The sequence below is a fragment of the Xiphophorus maculatus genome, chromosome 4, assembly GCF_002775205.1.
Source record: "Xiphophorus maculatus strain JP 163 A chromosome 4, X_maculatus-5.0-male, whole genome shotgun sequence".
NCBI lineage: Eukaryota > Metazoa > Chordata > Actinopteri > Cyprinodontiformes > Poeciliidae > Xiphophorus > Xiphophorus maculatus.
In genome coordinates, this window is record NC_036446.1 from 255,170 (window position 1) to 268,950 (window position 13,781).

The 13,781-nt window shown below is 41.0% G+C and overlaps 1 protein-coding gene across 1 annotated transcript; it reads right to left on the bottom strand.

The window, feature by feature from the left end:
• Positions 1-3,129: 3,129 nt before the first annotated feature.
• Positions 3,130-10,220, bottom strand: LOC106700365 (corticosteroid 11-beta-dehydrogenase isozyme 2-like). The gene is given in 6 exon segments (XM_023332104.1): positions 3,130-4,266; positions 4,268-4,604; positions 5,887-6,024; positions 6,926-7,111; positions 7,668-7,880; positions 9,819-10,220. Coding segments are annotated over 6 exon segments (1,362 nt in total). The 5' UTR covers positions 10,096-10,220; the 3' UTR covers positions 3,130-4,055.
• Between the last annotated feature and the right edge of the window lie 3,561 nt (positions 10,221-13,781).

The following is a 13,781-nucleotide window of genomic DNA, read 5'->3' on the forward strand; positions in this document are numbered from 1 at the left end:
AATGTAATTAAAACATTTTACAAAGATACAAACAGTTCAGTGTGTTTTCCTCATGGAACCTCTCAAAGATTTAATAAAGGCAGAAAACCAGGTTGTTCCATTTCTCCTCTGCTGTTTATTGCTGCTGCAGAAATGTTTTCCATATCAATTAAAATGATCAATTTGGTAAATTATCAGTGGTAGGCAAAGAGTTTTCTATTAGTCAGCTGATGACACAACTATCTACTTAAATAAACTGAATGAAATTCCTGAAGTTCTTAATTTAATTGAAACTTTCTCAAAGGCTTCAGGACTTAAATTCAATTTAAACAAAAGTTAAATTTAGCCTCTAACAGACTGTCCTATATCCACTACTTTTAATATTCCTGTAAAATCCAATGTCAAATATCTGGGTGTGAATATAAATAAAAATAAATCTGAGTTAGAAAATCTGAATATTTGGGAGAAACTTCAAAAATGTAAAACTCATTTAAATAAATGGACACACAGAGATTTATCTATTCTGGGAAGAATATTTCTCACCAAAATAGAAAGCATTTCCAGACTTATCTATCCTGCATATACATTAGGAATAAACAATAATTCAGCAATCAAATCCATCAACAGGATGAATTTTGACTTTATATGGAAACAGAAAACTCACTACATCAGAAAAAGTAATTTAATCAAACAGTTTGAAGATGAAGAACTGCAAGATATTGAATTTGACAGCATGAACTTTAAAAATAAACTGGCTTCGGTCATTTCTAACAAATCAAAATGAATTATGGTTCCATATTCCAAGTAAAATATTTTCAAATCTGGGTGGAGTTAATTTTCTTCTTAGATGTGACTTTTAAAAAACTGCCTGTTAAACTTTCCTTCTTTCACCAGCAAGTTTTATTATATTGGAGATTAATCTATAAACATAACTATAGCCCACACAATACTCCCTAAGGAACTGTTGTTACATAAAAATTAATAATAAATCCATCTTTGCACATAATGGGCTAGAACAAGGAGTTTGGTCTGTGATGCATTTATTAAATAATGGAGGGATTCAGTGTTAAATATAACCTGCAAATTAATAAAAGTGAATTTCAAAAAATGATTAGTTATTCCCCTAAATATTTTATGCACAGCTAAATGTTTTTATGAGATCCCTGATCTACCTGGACTTCTGATTAATGGACCCAGTATCACAGACAATAACCTAAAAAATTCAAAAATTAGGGAATGCTTTACTAGGACTTTGTTTACTTTTGTATCAAATCCAAATGTTATATCTCATTTCTTTTCAAAGTTTCAAATAGTTAAAATTACAACAAATTACTTAAATCTTCCTCTTCCTCCAAAACCCAAGGAAGTCCATTTAAAATCTTTTCAGGTGTTTTTCCCTCTAAGGAATCCTTAGACTTCGATTTGCTGTTGATGATAAAACTTGTTTATTTTGTGATATTGAGTCGACTGAACATCTTTTCTATTAATGTGTTTATTGCAAAGTTTTCTGTTATAATGTTCACTACTGGCTTTTCCCTAAAACTCCAAACTTACCTGAATTTTCTAAGAAACATTTTTGGGACTCTAAGAAAAGAAAAGAAATTTGAAAGGCTACTAAATGTAATAATTATCTTGGGCAAGTTTTTCATTCACAAATGTGGTTTTCTTAAAGCCAAACCATCTTTCCTCACTTTTCACAAGGAATTCTGCCTCCTTTTCTTATCTCTAAAATTCATGGACAGAGAACAAGGTGCAGAAGAACTGGATAATATGATAAACTATTTGAAACTGATGGAAAACCCCTGCTGTGTTTTTTTTTGTTTTGTTTTTTATTGTTCTTTTTGTTTTTTCATCCTCTCTGTAAGTATGGAAGCAGCCTGGTTCGGCTTCTTCAAGTTTTTCAGGCTTGTGTACATCTGATGCCGATACCAAGTTTGTTGTATATGATGATAATAAAAATAAATAAATTAAAAAAAACGTCCATGGACCTTACCAAGCTCCGCCCACAACGACCCACGTGACCGCAAGTCTCACAAACAAAGCCTCGCGGCGCGTTGTTTCTATGGAAACATGACTGATTAGTGAATCATTTCTAGCAGATTTTCACAATAAATCAGCTGCTACATGGACAGAGGATCTAACAAGTTCATGTCAACTTTTTGAGACCTACTTTTTCTCTCACCAGCCGGCTGAGATCTACTCCATGACACGAAGACATAAAAATTGTAAATTAAACTCTATTGTCGTATTTTATATATCCATCAGTTATAGCAGAAATATTAAAGTGATAGAAAACCTGATGCAGTTTCTTCCTCAGTGAGACTCTGCCACTGGGAGAAGGTTACTGGTTTCTCAGTCACAAGCTGGTTGCAAACCTGAGGCCAGCAGGTGTCAGTCAGTTATGGTAGATCTGAACTTTGACCTCAATATGAGAAGCTACAGACTGATAGGAGGAACCAAAGAGCTCTGTAAAGGTAAAGGCAAATCTTCTGAAGTTGGGATATAATTCATTTAATTTCACATAATTACCGCGGTAGAAGCCATTTGTTTGTTAAAATTTTATGAAATATATTTGTTCTATTTGATGTTTGTTGTGAATGACGTAAACTCACAAACTAACGAGGTAATTAGTCCAACATTTAGAAACTACAGCGGCTGTAATGAGCCACAGCAAAGGGAAACAAAGGTAAAATAACCTGAACAGGTGATCAACTCAGAACCACTCCTACCTTTTTACTCTCTCTCTCTCTTTGTAGTTTAAGCACACCTGTTACCGTGGCAACCGCCTGCGCCCCGCAAGACGAGCAAAGATTACGTTAAAAACATAACATTCAGTCCGTTACGATATCAAGTTTCCAGGCTTGATATTTATTTATCGATTATTAATCAGCGCTTCCCTGAACACAGCGATGGTTGATTGACTAGCTGTACTTAGAGCTAGAGTGGCTAACAGAGTAACAGTTTAGTCCAAAGCCTTTTCTGCTAAAATAAAACCTTTAGTGTATATCAGATACAGACACATTGCATATTGATCTGTTTAGCTAACGTCAGACTGTGTAGCAGACAGGCTTCAAGGTGTACAAGTTGTATCAGTTCTGCCATTATGCTGTACTTAGCTAACGGGAAGCTAAGTGTGTTTGTGAGACGGCCACGCACGTGACCAGGTAGAATGGGCATCAGCCAATGAAAAGCGGCCCTGTTATAAGGTCAGTGTTACGGTGAATCCGGTAGAAATGATGCACTGATCCAGTCATGTTTACATCGGAACAACGCGCCGCGAGGCTTTGTTTGAGACTTGCGGTCACGTGGGTCGGTTGTGGGCGGAGCTTGGTAAGGTCCATACAGATGTCGGGGTTCGATTGCCGTTCCGAGCATGTATTTATATTTGTTATAATAAATTGAAATTAAAATAACAACAGAAAATAATAGGCAGTCTACAAAGGATAGCATCAGCCAATGGGTCATGCAGATAAAAAAACCTGAAATTAGAGAATAAACTGTGTTTTTATTGTTCCACTTTTTTTTAACAAGACAGAAAATGAAAATATTTCCTCAGATCAACAATGAGCTTTATTTTTGAATTTGCATTTATGAATAAAATACTTGGCTCAAAAATAGATGAGATTTATCTTATTAAAATTTTTAACATTTCTTTAATTCAATCCCAAAGAGAAATGAAAGAATATTGAATTGATGCACAACACATTCTCTCAATGTCAAACCAAATCCTTATTTATATGTCCTGCACCTGAGCATTTAGTGCTAATTATTTATCATTTCAAACTCCTGCTTCTATTTTTATCGGTACTTTTCTTTATTTTAACCTCTTTAGTGCAACATTAGTAAGATAATTATTAAGTTTTTTTTGTTGTTTTTTTTAAGAAAAGAACTCAACAGTTGATCATTTTTATTATTTGATCAAAGTCAAGTATAAATTTATTCCACTTGTCTCCCTTAGGGACACAGAAAATGATGTCTATTAACTCAGTTAAATTTAACAAAGCAACTGCTCCTTATCTGGAAAAAAGTCTGAAAAGTAGTTTATTAAAACCATAAATGTGAATATGTCTGATTGGCTATTGATTGGTTTCTGATTTATATCTGAAATATTTAGGAACTTCTGTTCTTGTCACCTCTGTGGTTTCTAGATTTGTTGTTTCTTTTCTGTTTCTCGGTGTCCTTCCAGCAGTGGGATCCAGAGCGAAGAGTTCCTCTGGCTTCTGCAGCTCATCCTCATTGTTGCTGCTGCTGTTGTTGCTGAGGTCCAGGTTCGCCTGCAGACCCATCCTGCTTCCTCAGCGCACGTGGCATCAGCGTCTTCTTCAGAAAGCGTTTCTGCAGGAAGCGGTTCCTGATGCCGATTGGACAGTAGTTATACAGGAAGTACATGAGGCCGAGGCCGCGCCCGGCGAAGTAGCGCAGCTGCGGCTGCGGCGACAGCAGCGCATGGACGATGGCGTCCACCACGGGACTGAGGTCTGGGTTGGCGTGCTCGGCGAAGTTCTGGAACAGGTTCTTGGTCTCGGCGATGTAGTCCTCGCCGTATTCCTCCATCAGTGCCGGAGGCAGACTCTGGAGGAGCTGCTGGTGCTGCTGCTCCCAGTAGGCGTTGTTGCTGGAGGGAGCTGGGAAGAGATAGTGTGGTTGTTAGCATTAGCTCAGTTTTAGTTGTTAGCATTAGCTCACTGTTGTCTGTTAGCATTAGCTCACTGTTGGTTATCATTAGATCATTGTTGGTTGTTAGCATTAGTTTAGTATTGGTTGTTAGCCTTAACTCAGTATTGGTTGTTAGCATTAGCGCTGTTTTAGTTGTTAGCATTAGTTTGCTGTTGGTTATCATTAGCTCATTGTTGGTTGTTAGCATTAGCGTAGTATTGGTTGTTACCATTAGCTCTATTTTAGTTGTTAGCATTAGCTCAGTGTTGGTTGTTAGCATTAGCCTAGTATTGGTTGTTAGCCTTAGCTCAGTATTGGTTGTTAGCATTAGCTCTATTTTAGTTGTTAGCATTAGCTCAGTGTTGGTTCCTAGCATTAGCCTAGTATTGGTTGTTAGCCTTAACTCAGTATTGGTCGTTAGCCTTAGCTTAGTATTAGTTGTTAGCATTAGCTCAGTATTGGTTGCTAGCATTAGCTCACTGTTGGTATTTAGCATTAGCTCACTGTTGGTTCTTAACATTAGCTTAGTATTGGTTGTTAGCTTTAGCTCAGTATTGGTTCTTAGCATTAGCTTAGTATTGGTTGTTAGCATTAGCTCTGTTTTAGTTGTTAACATTAGTTCAGTATTGGTTGTTAGCATTAGCTTAGTATTGGTTCTTAACATTAGCTTAGTAATGGTTGTCAGCATTAGCTGTGTTTTAGTTGTTAGCATTAGTTTGGTGTTATTTGTTAGCAAAAACAATTATGTTTTTAGCACTAGCATAGCTCTTATTGGTGTGAAAAACATGAAAAACACATTTAGGACTTCTCAATTTGCCATTTGATGCTCTGATCAACTCTTATAACCTTTGACCAAAAATGGAACTATAAATACTTAAAATAAATTTTAACAAAAAAAAAACGGTAGTGATGCCGCTTCACTGATTCACATAAAATATCTTTATGGTTTTCTTGTATTAAGGGCTTCATACCAGATTTTGAAAATTGATTCTAAATGGTCGATCAGGACATGCGCTCACGTGGCTGTGTGCTGAAAACTCACTGTAGCTGCTTTAGCTCTACTGGTTCTGATCCAATGGGGAGAGATATAGCAGGAACATATTAGCAATGCTGTGTTCTCTAAATCGACCTGAAATCCAATCTAAAACTCACCAAAACACAAAACAGAAAGAAACACTGTTCTAAGGAAACAAGTCCCTGCAGCTGCCCCTTGCAGGTGAGGCCAGGTCGACGTCTGGGGGCGGGGCTTACCTGTTTTATATGAGGACGGCAGGATGGTGCTCACTTTAACCCCCCAGGGAACCAGCTCATGTCTCAGGGTTTCAGTGAACAGGTTCAGCGCCGCCTTGGACGCTCCGTACGCCGCCAGGCAGGGGAACGGCTGGTCACCTGGAAGACGAGGTCGGAGCATCACTCTGATGTCACACACAGTCTGACCAAGGAGATGCCCGCTCTGCCCACCGCCGGCCCCCAGTGAGTCAACGCAGAGCTGGACTTTAATGGGTTAATGTCACAAAAACACAGTTTGCTAAACTTGTTGTCCAGGGTGGAAAATATCTGGCCTGAAGATCTGTGATTGATTAGTTTTGGCTCCCAGACAGTTTGAGTTGGATTGGCTCAGTCTGTTTGCTTTGGCAGGTGGCTGATTCTGGAGCGGTGCAGAGTCCTGCCAAAGTATTTACACCCCATGAACTCTTTCACACTCTGTCACTTTGCAGCCAATTGGAGCGAGACTTTTGGCCTTGTGCAGCTGTGGTCAAAATAAGGCTTCACTTTGGGAAGGTGGTGTGGGCTCCATCCATCCGTATGTCTGGGGGTTCGGTGTTTGGGCACGAGCGGGTGGGGCTGGGGGTGGTGACCTCTGGCTTTGTTGGGTTATGATGGTGAAGTTCATGATGGTTCTACCTGGGCGGATGTTGCAGTAATGGTTAAGTAATGGCTGAGGTCCACAAAGCTCAGCCCATCAGACACTATGAACCTGTTGCTGTGAAGAAGAGTGACGCTCCTCTCACAGTGCCAGAGTCGCCAAACTTCTCCAAACGCTTCCGGTAACAAGAAGCAAGATCCCTTTTATGGCAACATTCTTTGCAAATATGTTTTCAGTTTTTAACTGTTGCAATGAGGCGGCTGAAAACCGCTTTTGTTTATAGTTCTACTTGATCTCTGCTTCAGCTGGTGCTTTAACTTTTCTCTCATATCTTGACTTCCTAGTGAGTTTCTTGGTACATTTTAGTGTTCTTGCTTCTAGGAGCCTGCTGGGGATATGTGTGTGTGGGCGTGTGTGTCACACCTGTTGGGCTGGAGATGTTGACGATGCGACCTTTGGCCTGTCGTAGCAGCGGCAGGAAGCTCTTGGTTACGCTCACCGTGCCGAAGAAGTTGACCTCCATGCAGCCTCTGAAGTTGGACATCAAGGACAGCTCTGCGTCTCCCAAGTTCACACACACTCCTGCGTTGTTGACCAAACCCCACAGACCTGCACACACACACACACACACACAGAGATTGGCTGGCCCACAACCATCAGCACATGGAAAACTGGCAGAGGTGTCACAATGACTCACTAAAACGCATCATTAAATTAAACCGAGAAGAACAAAATTCTCTTTTTCCCAGCAGCTATTAAGTCCCTAAAAATGTGAAATGTTGAGGATTGGCGAGAATGTCTACTTTTCTTATATTCTTGTATCCTGTGTTATAATGGTAACTGTTAGCTTACGCTAAGACTTTGTTTTTGCCTCAAATCAATTTATCTCTCTGTCCCCCAAAACTCTGTCTCCCAAAACTATGTCCCCCAAAACTCTGTCCCTCAAAACTCTGTCTCCCAAAACTCTGTCTCCCAAAACTCCGTCCCCCAGAGCACCGTCCCTCAAAGCGCCGTCCTCTAGAGCTCCGTCCTTTGGCTCCAATCAAACTTTACTGCTTTCAATCCATGCAAGGTTTGTTTTCCTGACTCCTTCATATCTGCATCCCACTGTGTGTTCGCTCAGGGTGCTGTGTGTGCGTACGTACGTGCCTCCACCCTAACCCACCTCGGAGGCCCAGCTTGGCCTTGGTGTCCAGCAGCGCCTGCTGCACCTGCTGCGGCTGCGTGATGTCCACCTGCAACAGGGTGAGGCGGGATGAGCAGCTTCTCCGCAGAGCTCTGGCTCCGTCTCCCGTCAGGTCCAGAACGGTGGCAAAAACGTCCAGACCGAGAGAGTCCAGATGCTTCGCTGCAGCGTTCCCAAAGCCGGTGTCGCAGCCTGCAGGGACACAGAGGGAAAACTGGGAACCAATGATGCTTCCTGCTTCCATGCCAAACCATCATTACATTTCACTGATATAAACGCAGCAGGCCAAGTTCACACAGTGGGGCTGAACATGGTGGCTCAATGCTGCATTAAAGTGAAACGTGAACTTTGACCTCAAGCAACAAAAACTTGGGTTTGTATCCATTTCTACTAGCCTAGCCTCGCTTGGAACGAGGGATGGCTGAAAAGTCAACTAAATGAAAGCCAGCATCCGCTGCCGATCATCAGGACGAGTGAATGCAGTTTGATCGACTGATTGAATCGGAGCCCGGTTTGCTGCTTTGCTTCCATCATTTTAGCATTTCTTTGTGACAGCACCCTCCTTATAGTGGAAGTTACTGTAACATTGTTTAATAAAGTAATACATATTTTGTTCATGCCTCAAACATCAAACGTTGACAGTTTAGTTGATAGAGGTTCTTCAACAAAAACACTAAATGTAGCAGGTATCTTCAGTTTTACATCTCTGTGAATTTCATCTGTTGTTTTCAGTTTTTTAACTAAAATACGGAAGCTGTTTTTCCTGAATCCATTTTCAGATGTATGATGGAAGATCTGTTAGTGAACGACATTAGCTCCAGTTCACACTCCAGACCAGATGGTGGCGGTATTGCACACCTTTAGTTTTTTTGAATAGAGCATGAAAAAAAGAAAAGCCATGACGATAACAGAGGCTGTTCAAATTTGCCATTTTTATTCGCACAATATTGCCTTTAAAGTAAAGAGGGCCTTGATAATAGTTGGTAGTTTTGGTAAATTAAAGCTGGTGACGTCCTAGTCCAAGTTAGACGACAACACAACAGGACAAGAACCGATGGAAATGAAATGTGGGTCACGAAAAGAGCCGAAGGGACGAAGGCTGCTAACGTGTTGCTAGCTGCTGGTAAGTTTGCTTCAAGATGCTAATTATCTTCGTTTAATTATAAATAGTGCAGTAAAGATATAGACAAAGTTACGTTGGTTTCAGAAATAATTACTTTATCAATTTTATTGTGACTTTTATGATTCTTACTATAACAATCATTCAGCTTCATGTTCTAACTAATGTTAGCTACATGATGACCAGCTAATGTCGATATATCACGTTAAGCTTGTTAGCAAGAGCAGGCTGCTAGTTGTTACTGATGTTCAAAATGGTTACATTTACTTGAGTCATTTAAAAAAAAAGGGTATTTATAGGTTTTACTGCACTGTACATTTTTTTTCTTTTAATTTGAGTAATATTATTATTACTACTCTTATTGGAGTAGATTTTGTATTTAAAGAAATAGACTTCAGAGATCGGGAACATGAGATTCTTCTATTTCTGCAAAGCATGAGCAACATTTTATACGTTACTGTTTATGTCCATTTTGTTTATTTTGTATAAATAAACAAGGTTATTTTACCTGAAAAGTTACATAAAGGTTTGTTTATGTATTTATATTAGAGTAAAAGCTTGTTTAGTCTGCCCACCCCGCAGCTAGCTCAGGTCAGCTAGCTGCTAGCTCAGGTCAGCTAGCTGCTAGCTCAGGTCAGCTAGCTGCTAGCTCAGGTCAGCTAGCTGCTAGCTCAGGTCAGCTAGCTGCTAGCTCAGGTCAGCTAGCTGCTAGCTGCTTTCCATGAATTCAAACTGAGATTTTGTTTGAAGAGAAAAAGTGAAAAACTGTGTTTGTGGTTTTATTTGGAACCTGCAGGAAACTTACCAAACAAGTTCCTAAGCCAAGCTTGAACATTTTTCTGACCTTTGACCTTTTTATTGCTCTGGGCTCCTTGCAGGTCTGTGCAGCTAAACGTGAAGCAGCGTCTCAGACATGAACTCCCAGCAGGGAGCCGCCTGCACGCGTTCTGCTCTCAGCTCGCCTCTCAGAGTCCGGCGCACCTGAGGAAGGAGGCGGAGTCTCCCCTTACCTGTGATGAAGACGGCCTTGCCCTCCGCGGGCGGGCCGGGCGGCGGGCCGGTCCCGGAGCCGGAGCGGACGCAGCAGACGACGGCCAGCAGAACCAGAAGCAGCACGGCCGGCAGGCAGAACGCCCACAGCCGCTCCACCAGAACCGTGGCCCCCAGCCAGGCCACCAGGGTGGGCCCCGCGCTCAGGTGGGACGCCAGGATCTTCTTCATGGCCCCGCCCACAAACACCGTCACCACGGCCAGGTAGATCCAGAAGGGAAGGTTGTAGTCGTCCATCGTGTTCCAGGGGTCGCTTCAGTCTCTCTCTGCTGAACACACTCCTCTCTCTCTCTGCTGAACACACTCCTCTCTCTCTCTCTCTGCTGAACACACTCCTCTCTCTCTCTCTCTGCTGAACACACAACTCTCTCTCTGACTGTCTGCAGGAGAGTGCAGCCCGCCGGCTCCACTGCTCAATATATAGAGGCTGCAGGGGGAGGGGCTACAGGCTGCATTTAATCTGCACACACACACACACACACACAGTCGTGTTTTCATATCTTGTGGGGATTTTCCAGCATTTTTCCTCATGGGGACCAAAATGTCCCCACAACCCTACGTTATAGACAGAAATGGTCTCCACAAGGACATAAAAACAAGGTTCATGCACACAGACACACACACACACCCCACTGAGCAATAAGACCGGTAGTCTTGGTGCATGAAGGTTTTCAGAGGTTTGCTCCATGCAGGTCAGGCAGAAGGAAACTCAGCCTCACATGGAAACCTGCTGCAGCTCTTCAGCGCTGCCATCATCATCCTCACATCGTCTCGAGGAATCCTTTGGTTCTGTAGCTTCAGCTGAAGGATGAACGTCAGTAAAATGTGGAGAGGAGCTGAACTTTATGTCTTCTCAGGAAATCAGGTTACTGTGATTGTTTCCCAGGAGAATTGAAAGGCAGAAATGTACGATGTTTTCATCTAATCTCAGCTATCTGGCATTTTGACAGAGTGCTGTACTTTCTAGAACCGCTTTCTACTATAATGATCCGCAGTTCCTGGAACGAACGGTCTGAAATAAGATAAGATAAGATGGTGCTTTATTCATCCTGTCAGAAATTCAAGTATTCTGTGGTGTCCATAAAAGTGACACATGATCAAAAGATCATAATACACACAATAAAAAGATAAGACAGTAAAGTAACTAGATTGTCAAGCCAAGTGGCCACTTGAGACTAACTCAGTTTTTCTGGCTCTTTTGAGTATTTGAGAGAGAACTGAAGTAACTATGATCAATTTGCATCAGTGAGCATTCTCACCCAAACCTCACCAGAGGAAAAGGTTTATTTTAATTACTAATTTTAATTATTGAGAGGAGCTTTGACTTCCTAAAAACAATGGCAGCTGCAGTTAAAGGCTGTCTGTGGTTAAGAACTGGATCCCAGTTGTCCCATCACATCGTTCCTGTCCAGCCCAGTCATGGCAATTTGTTGCTCAGAAATGGGGCCAACGGCTATCGAACACCAGAAAGCAGCCTTGTCCTGCTCTGTTTCTCGTACGGCAGACCGAACAAAGCTGCGTGGAACAGCTGAAACTGAGCGGTTTAATCAGCAATGTGTTCAGGTTTTTACCCAGGTCAGCATAAAACACACACTTTGTACAGCAGTTGGTTTTATATTAAAACGTAGAATTTATAAAAACATTTTTGTGGAACTGCAGCTTGAGCGGAGAGTAGAGCCCATGTGGACAGCATGTCTTTGTGAAGCTCAGTGGGATCATCATGATGAGTAAAACACTGTCCCAGCCAGCAAACCCTCCGCAGGCTGCAGTTTAACTCCTGAGTTGTTCCGTCAGTCTGCGGTTCTGGTTCCGCTGACGGCGGCGGACCCACTCAGACATGGAGACTCTGCTGACAGAAAGCCCTGCAAGGAAATAAAACTCACATCTAAAATGTTTTCCTTATAACTGTATTATATCCACAACTACATTCATAAGTAACTTATTATTTTTACACTATTATTAAAACCTGAAAATGAAAATATTAGGTTTTTATATTATATTCCTGCACTGTTCAATGACTGCCCTGTGTGACAAGCTACTCTATCAAATGTTTACCAGTTTATCTTACTTCATCTCTGATTATAATACCACTATTTACAAATGATCTACAAGTCATAATATATTAATTTTGTAAATATATCTTTTTACCTAATTCATTGTGATAATAAATGGAAGATACTCTAATCTGCACAGATTTATTTGATGAACTAAACATTACACTAACTGATTAGCTTTCTGTCCCTCTAACCAATAATTTCTATTTTTTAATTCTCACACCTGATTCTCACTCTGCATGGTTATAGTTGCTTAATGTATGGATTATTCTGATAATTGATACGATTTAAAATATATATACAAAGGTTACAGGAGCTCTCAATTAAGAATAAACAATTAGTTTAACAGCGTACATTGATTGATTAATTATTGGAACAACGACAGATTTTGACGCAAATATTTTTTTATTCACATGTTTATTTTTTGTTTAGCTTGCACTTATTAAATATGCTGCCCTAAGAAATAACCTTTTGCCCATATAATTTAAAATCAACTTTAGGTTTAACCCTTTTCCTTGAAAAACATATTGCTTGTCTTCTCAACAGAGAAATGAATCCCCCATTCTGCCAACCTTATCAGTTGCTGATTGCATTCTATGTTTAAGATTAATAATATTACCCCCCTGCCACCCATAATGCCCCATCATCTCCATACTTTACAGATTCCAAAATCTATATTGCTGGGTTTCAGATGACGTAGCTCTGATGTCACCCAGTGCAGATGGTCTAACCCTAACCCTGGCAGCATATTTGTATGTAGTTGGAGAAAGTGATTCATCAAGATGACTTGACTCCACATGGCGAAGCAGCATTCTGTCCTGATGCTCCTCTGGTCTGGAAAAAACGTCAGGAAAACAGAAAACTGCTGAAACACTGAGTTCCTGTTGGAGCTGTTGATAAAAAACAGGAGCGATGCTGAATCTTAGTGTGACTGTCACATTTTTACTGCCTTCGCTTTGGCCCTGTGATGAATCGGTTCATGGTTTCTTACTGTGTTTTTATCATTTAAAGCACTTTGAACGTCGATGAGGCCAAACACACTGGACCGACAGAACCCGATCAGACAGACGGAACCCGATCGGACCAGCAGAACCTTTAAATCCACACTAAAACCTTTTGAAGCAAAACAGAGTCGGAGATTAACGGCGGCTCTAAATGTAACGTTTCCATTGTTGATTCTTTGTTGCTTGATTTGTTTTCAGAATGCGGAGCATTTTGAAATGCCTTGTTGATTAAATGTGCAACAAATAAAATTGGATTTGATAAAGACAGCAGCAGCAAGGCCAGCGGCTGTAGAGAAGAGACCCGGTCCAGATGGACCCGGTCCTGGTGATTGGGTTCACTGGGAGAGCTCTGGTCCTGACAGTAGCTTCATTCTCAGCCAGCTGCTGTTTGATCCGCTCCAGCTCTTTCCTTCTGGCAGAACTACAGAATCCCAAAAACTAGACTGAACCGTTTTAAATGCTCTTTTGTAATTTAATTTAATTTGTTTATTTGATAGGGACAGACACACATCGCAGGAATAACTTGTAGTGGCTTTCAGAGGAGCGGTGAGAATGATTTATCTTTGTGAACAAATAATTTTGTGTGGCGTTTCCATCTCAACACGCTGATAAAGTTTACGTATGGTCCCAGTTGGTCCCAGTTGGTCGGAGCCTTAGTGGTTAACTAACCAGCGCTAACCTCATCATGCAGGTTCAGCCCGGTCAGGAGCTTTCGCTCATAGTCACGCATCACGCTGGTTTTATATTATTTTATTATTATTTTTAGTATTATTTTTCTGTTTACATGATGCATCAAACCATATGAAATGCTTTGTCCACTTAGCCAGACAGAGTTAATTAGCGCGGAGATCTGAGAAACTCGTCC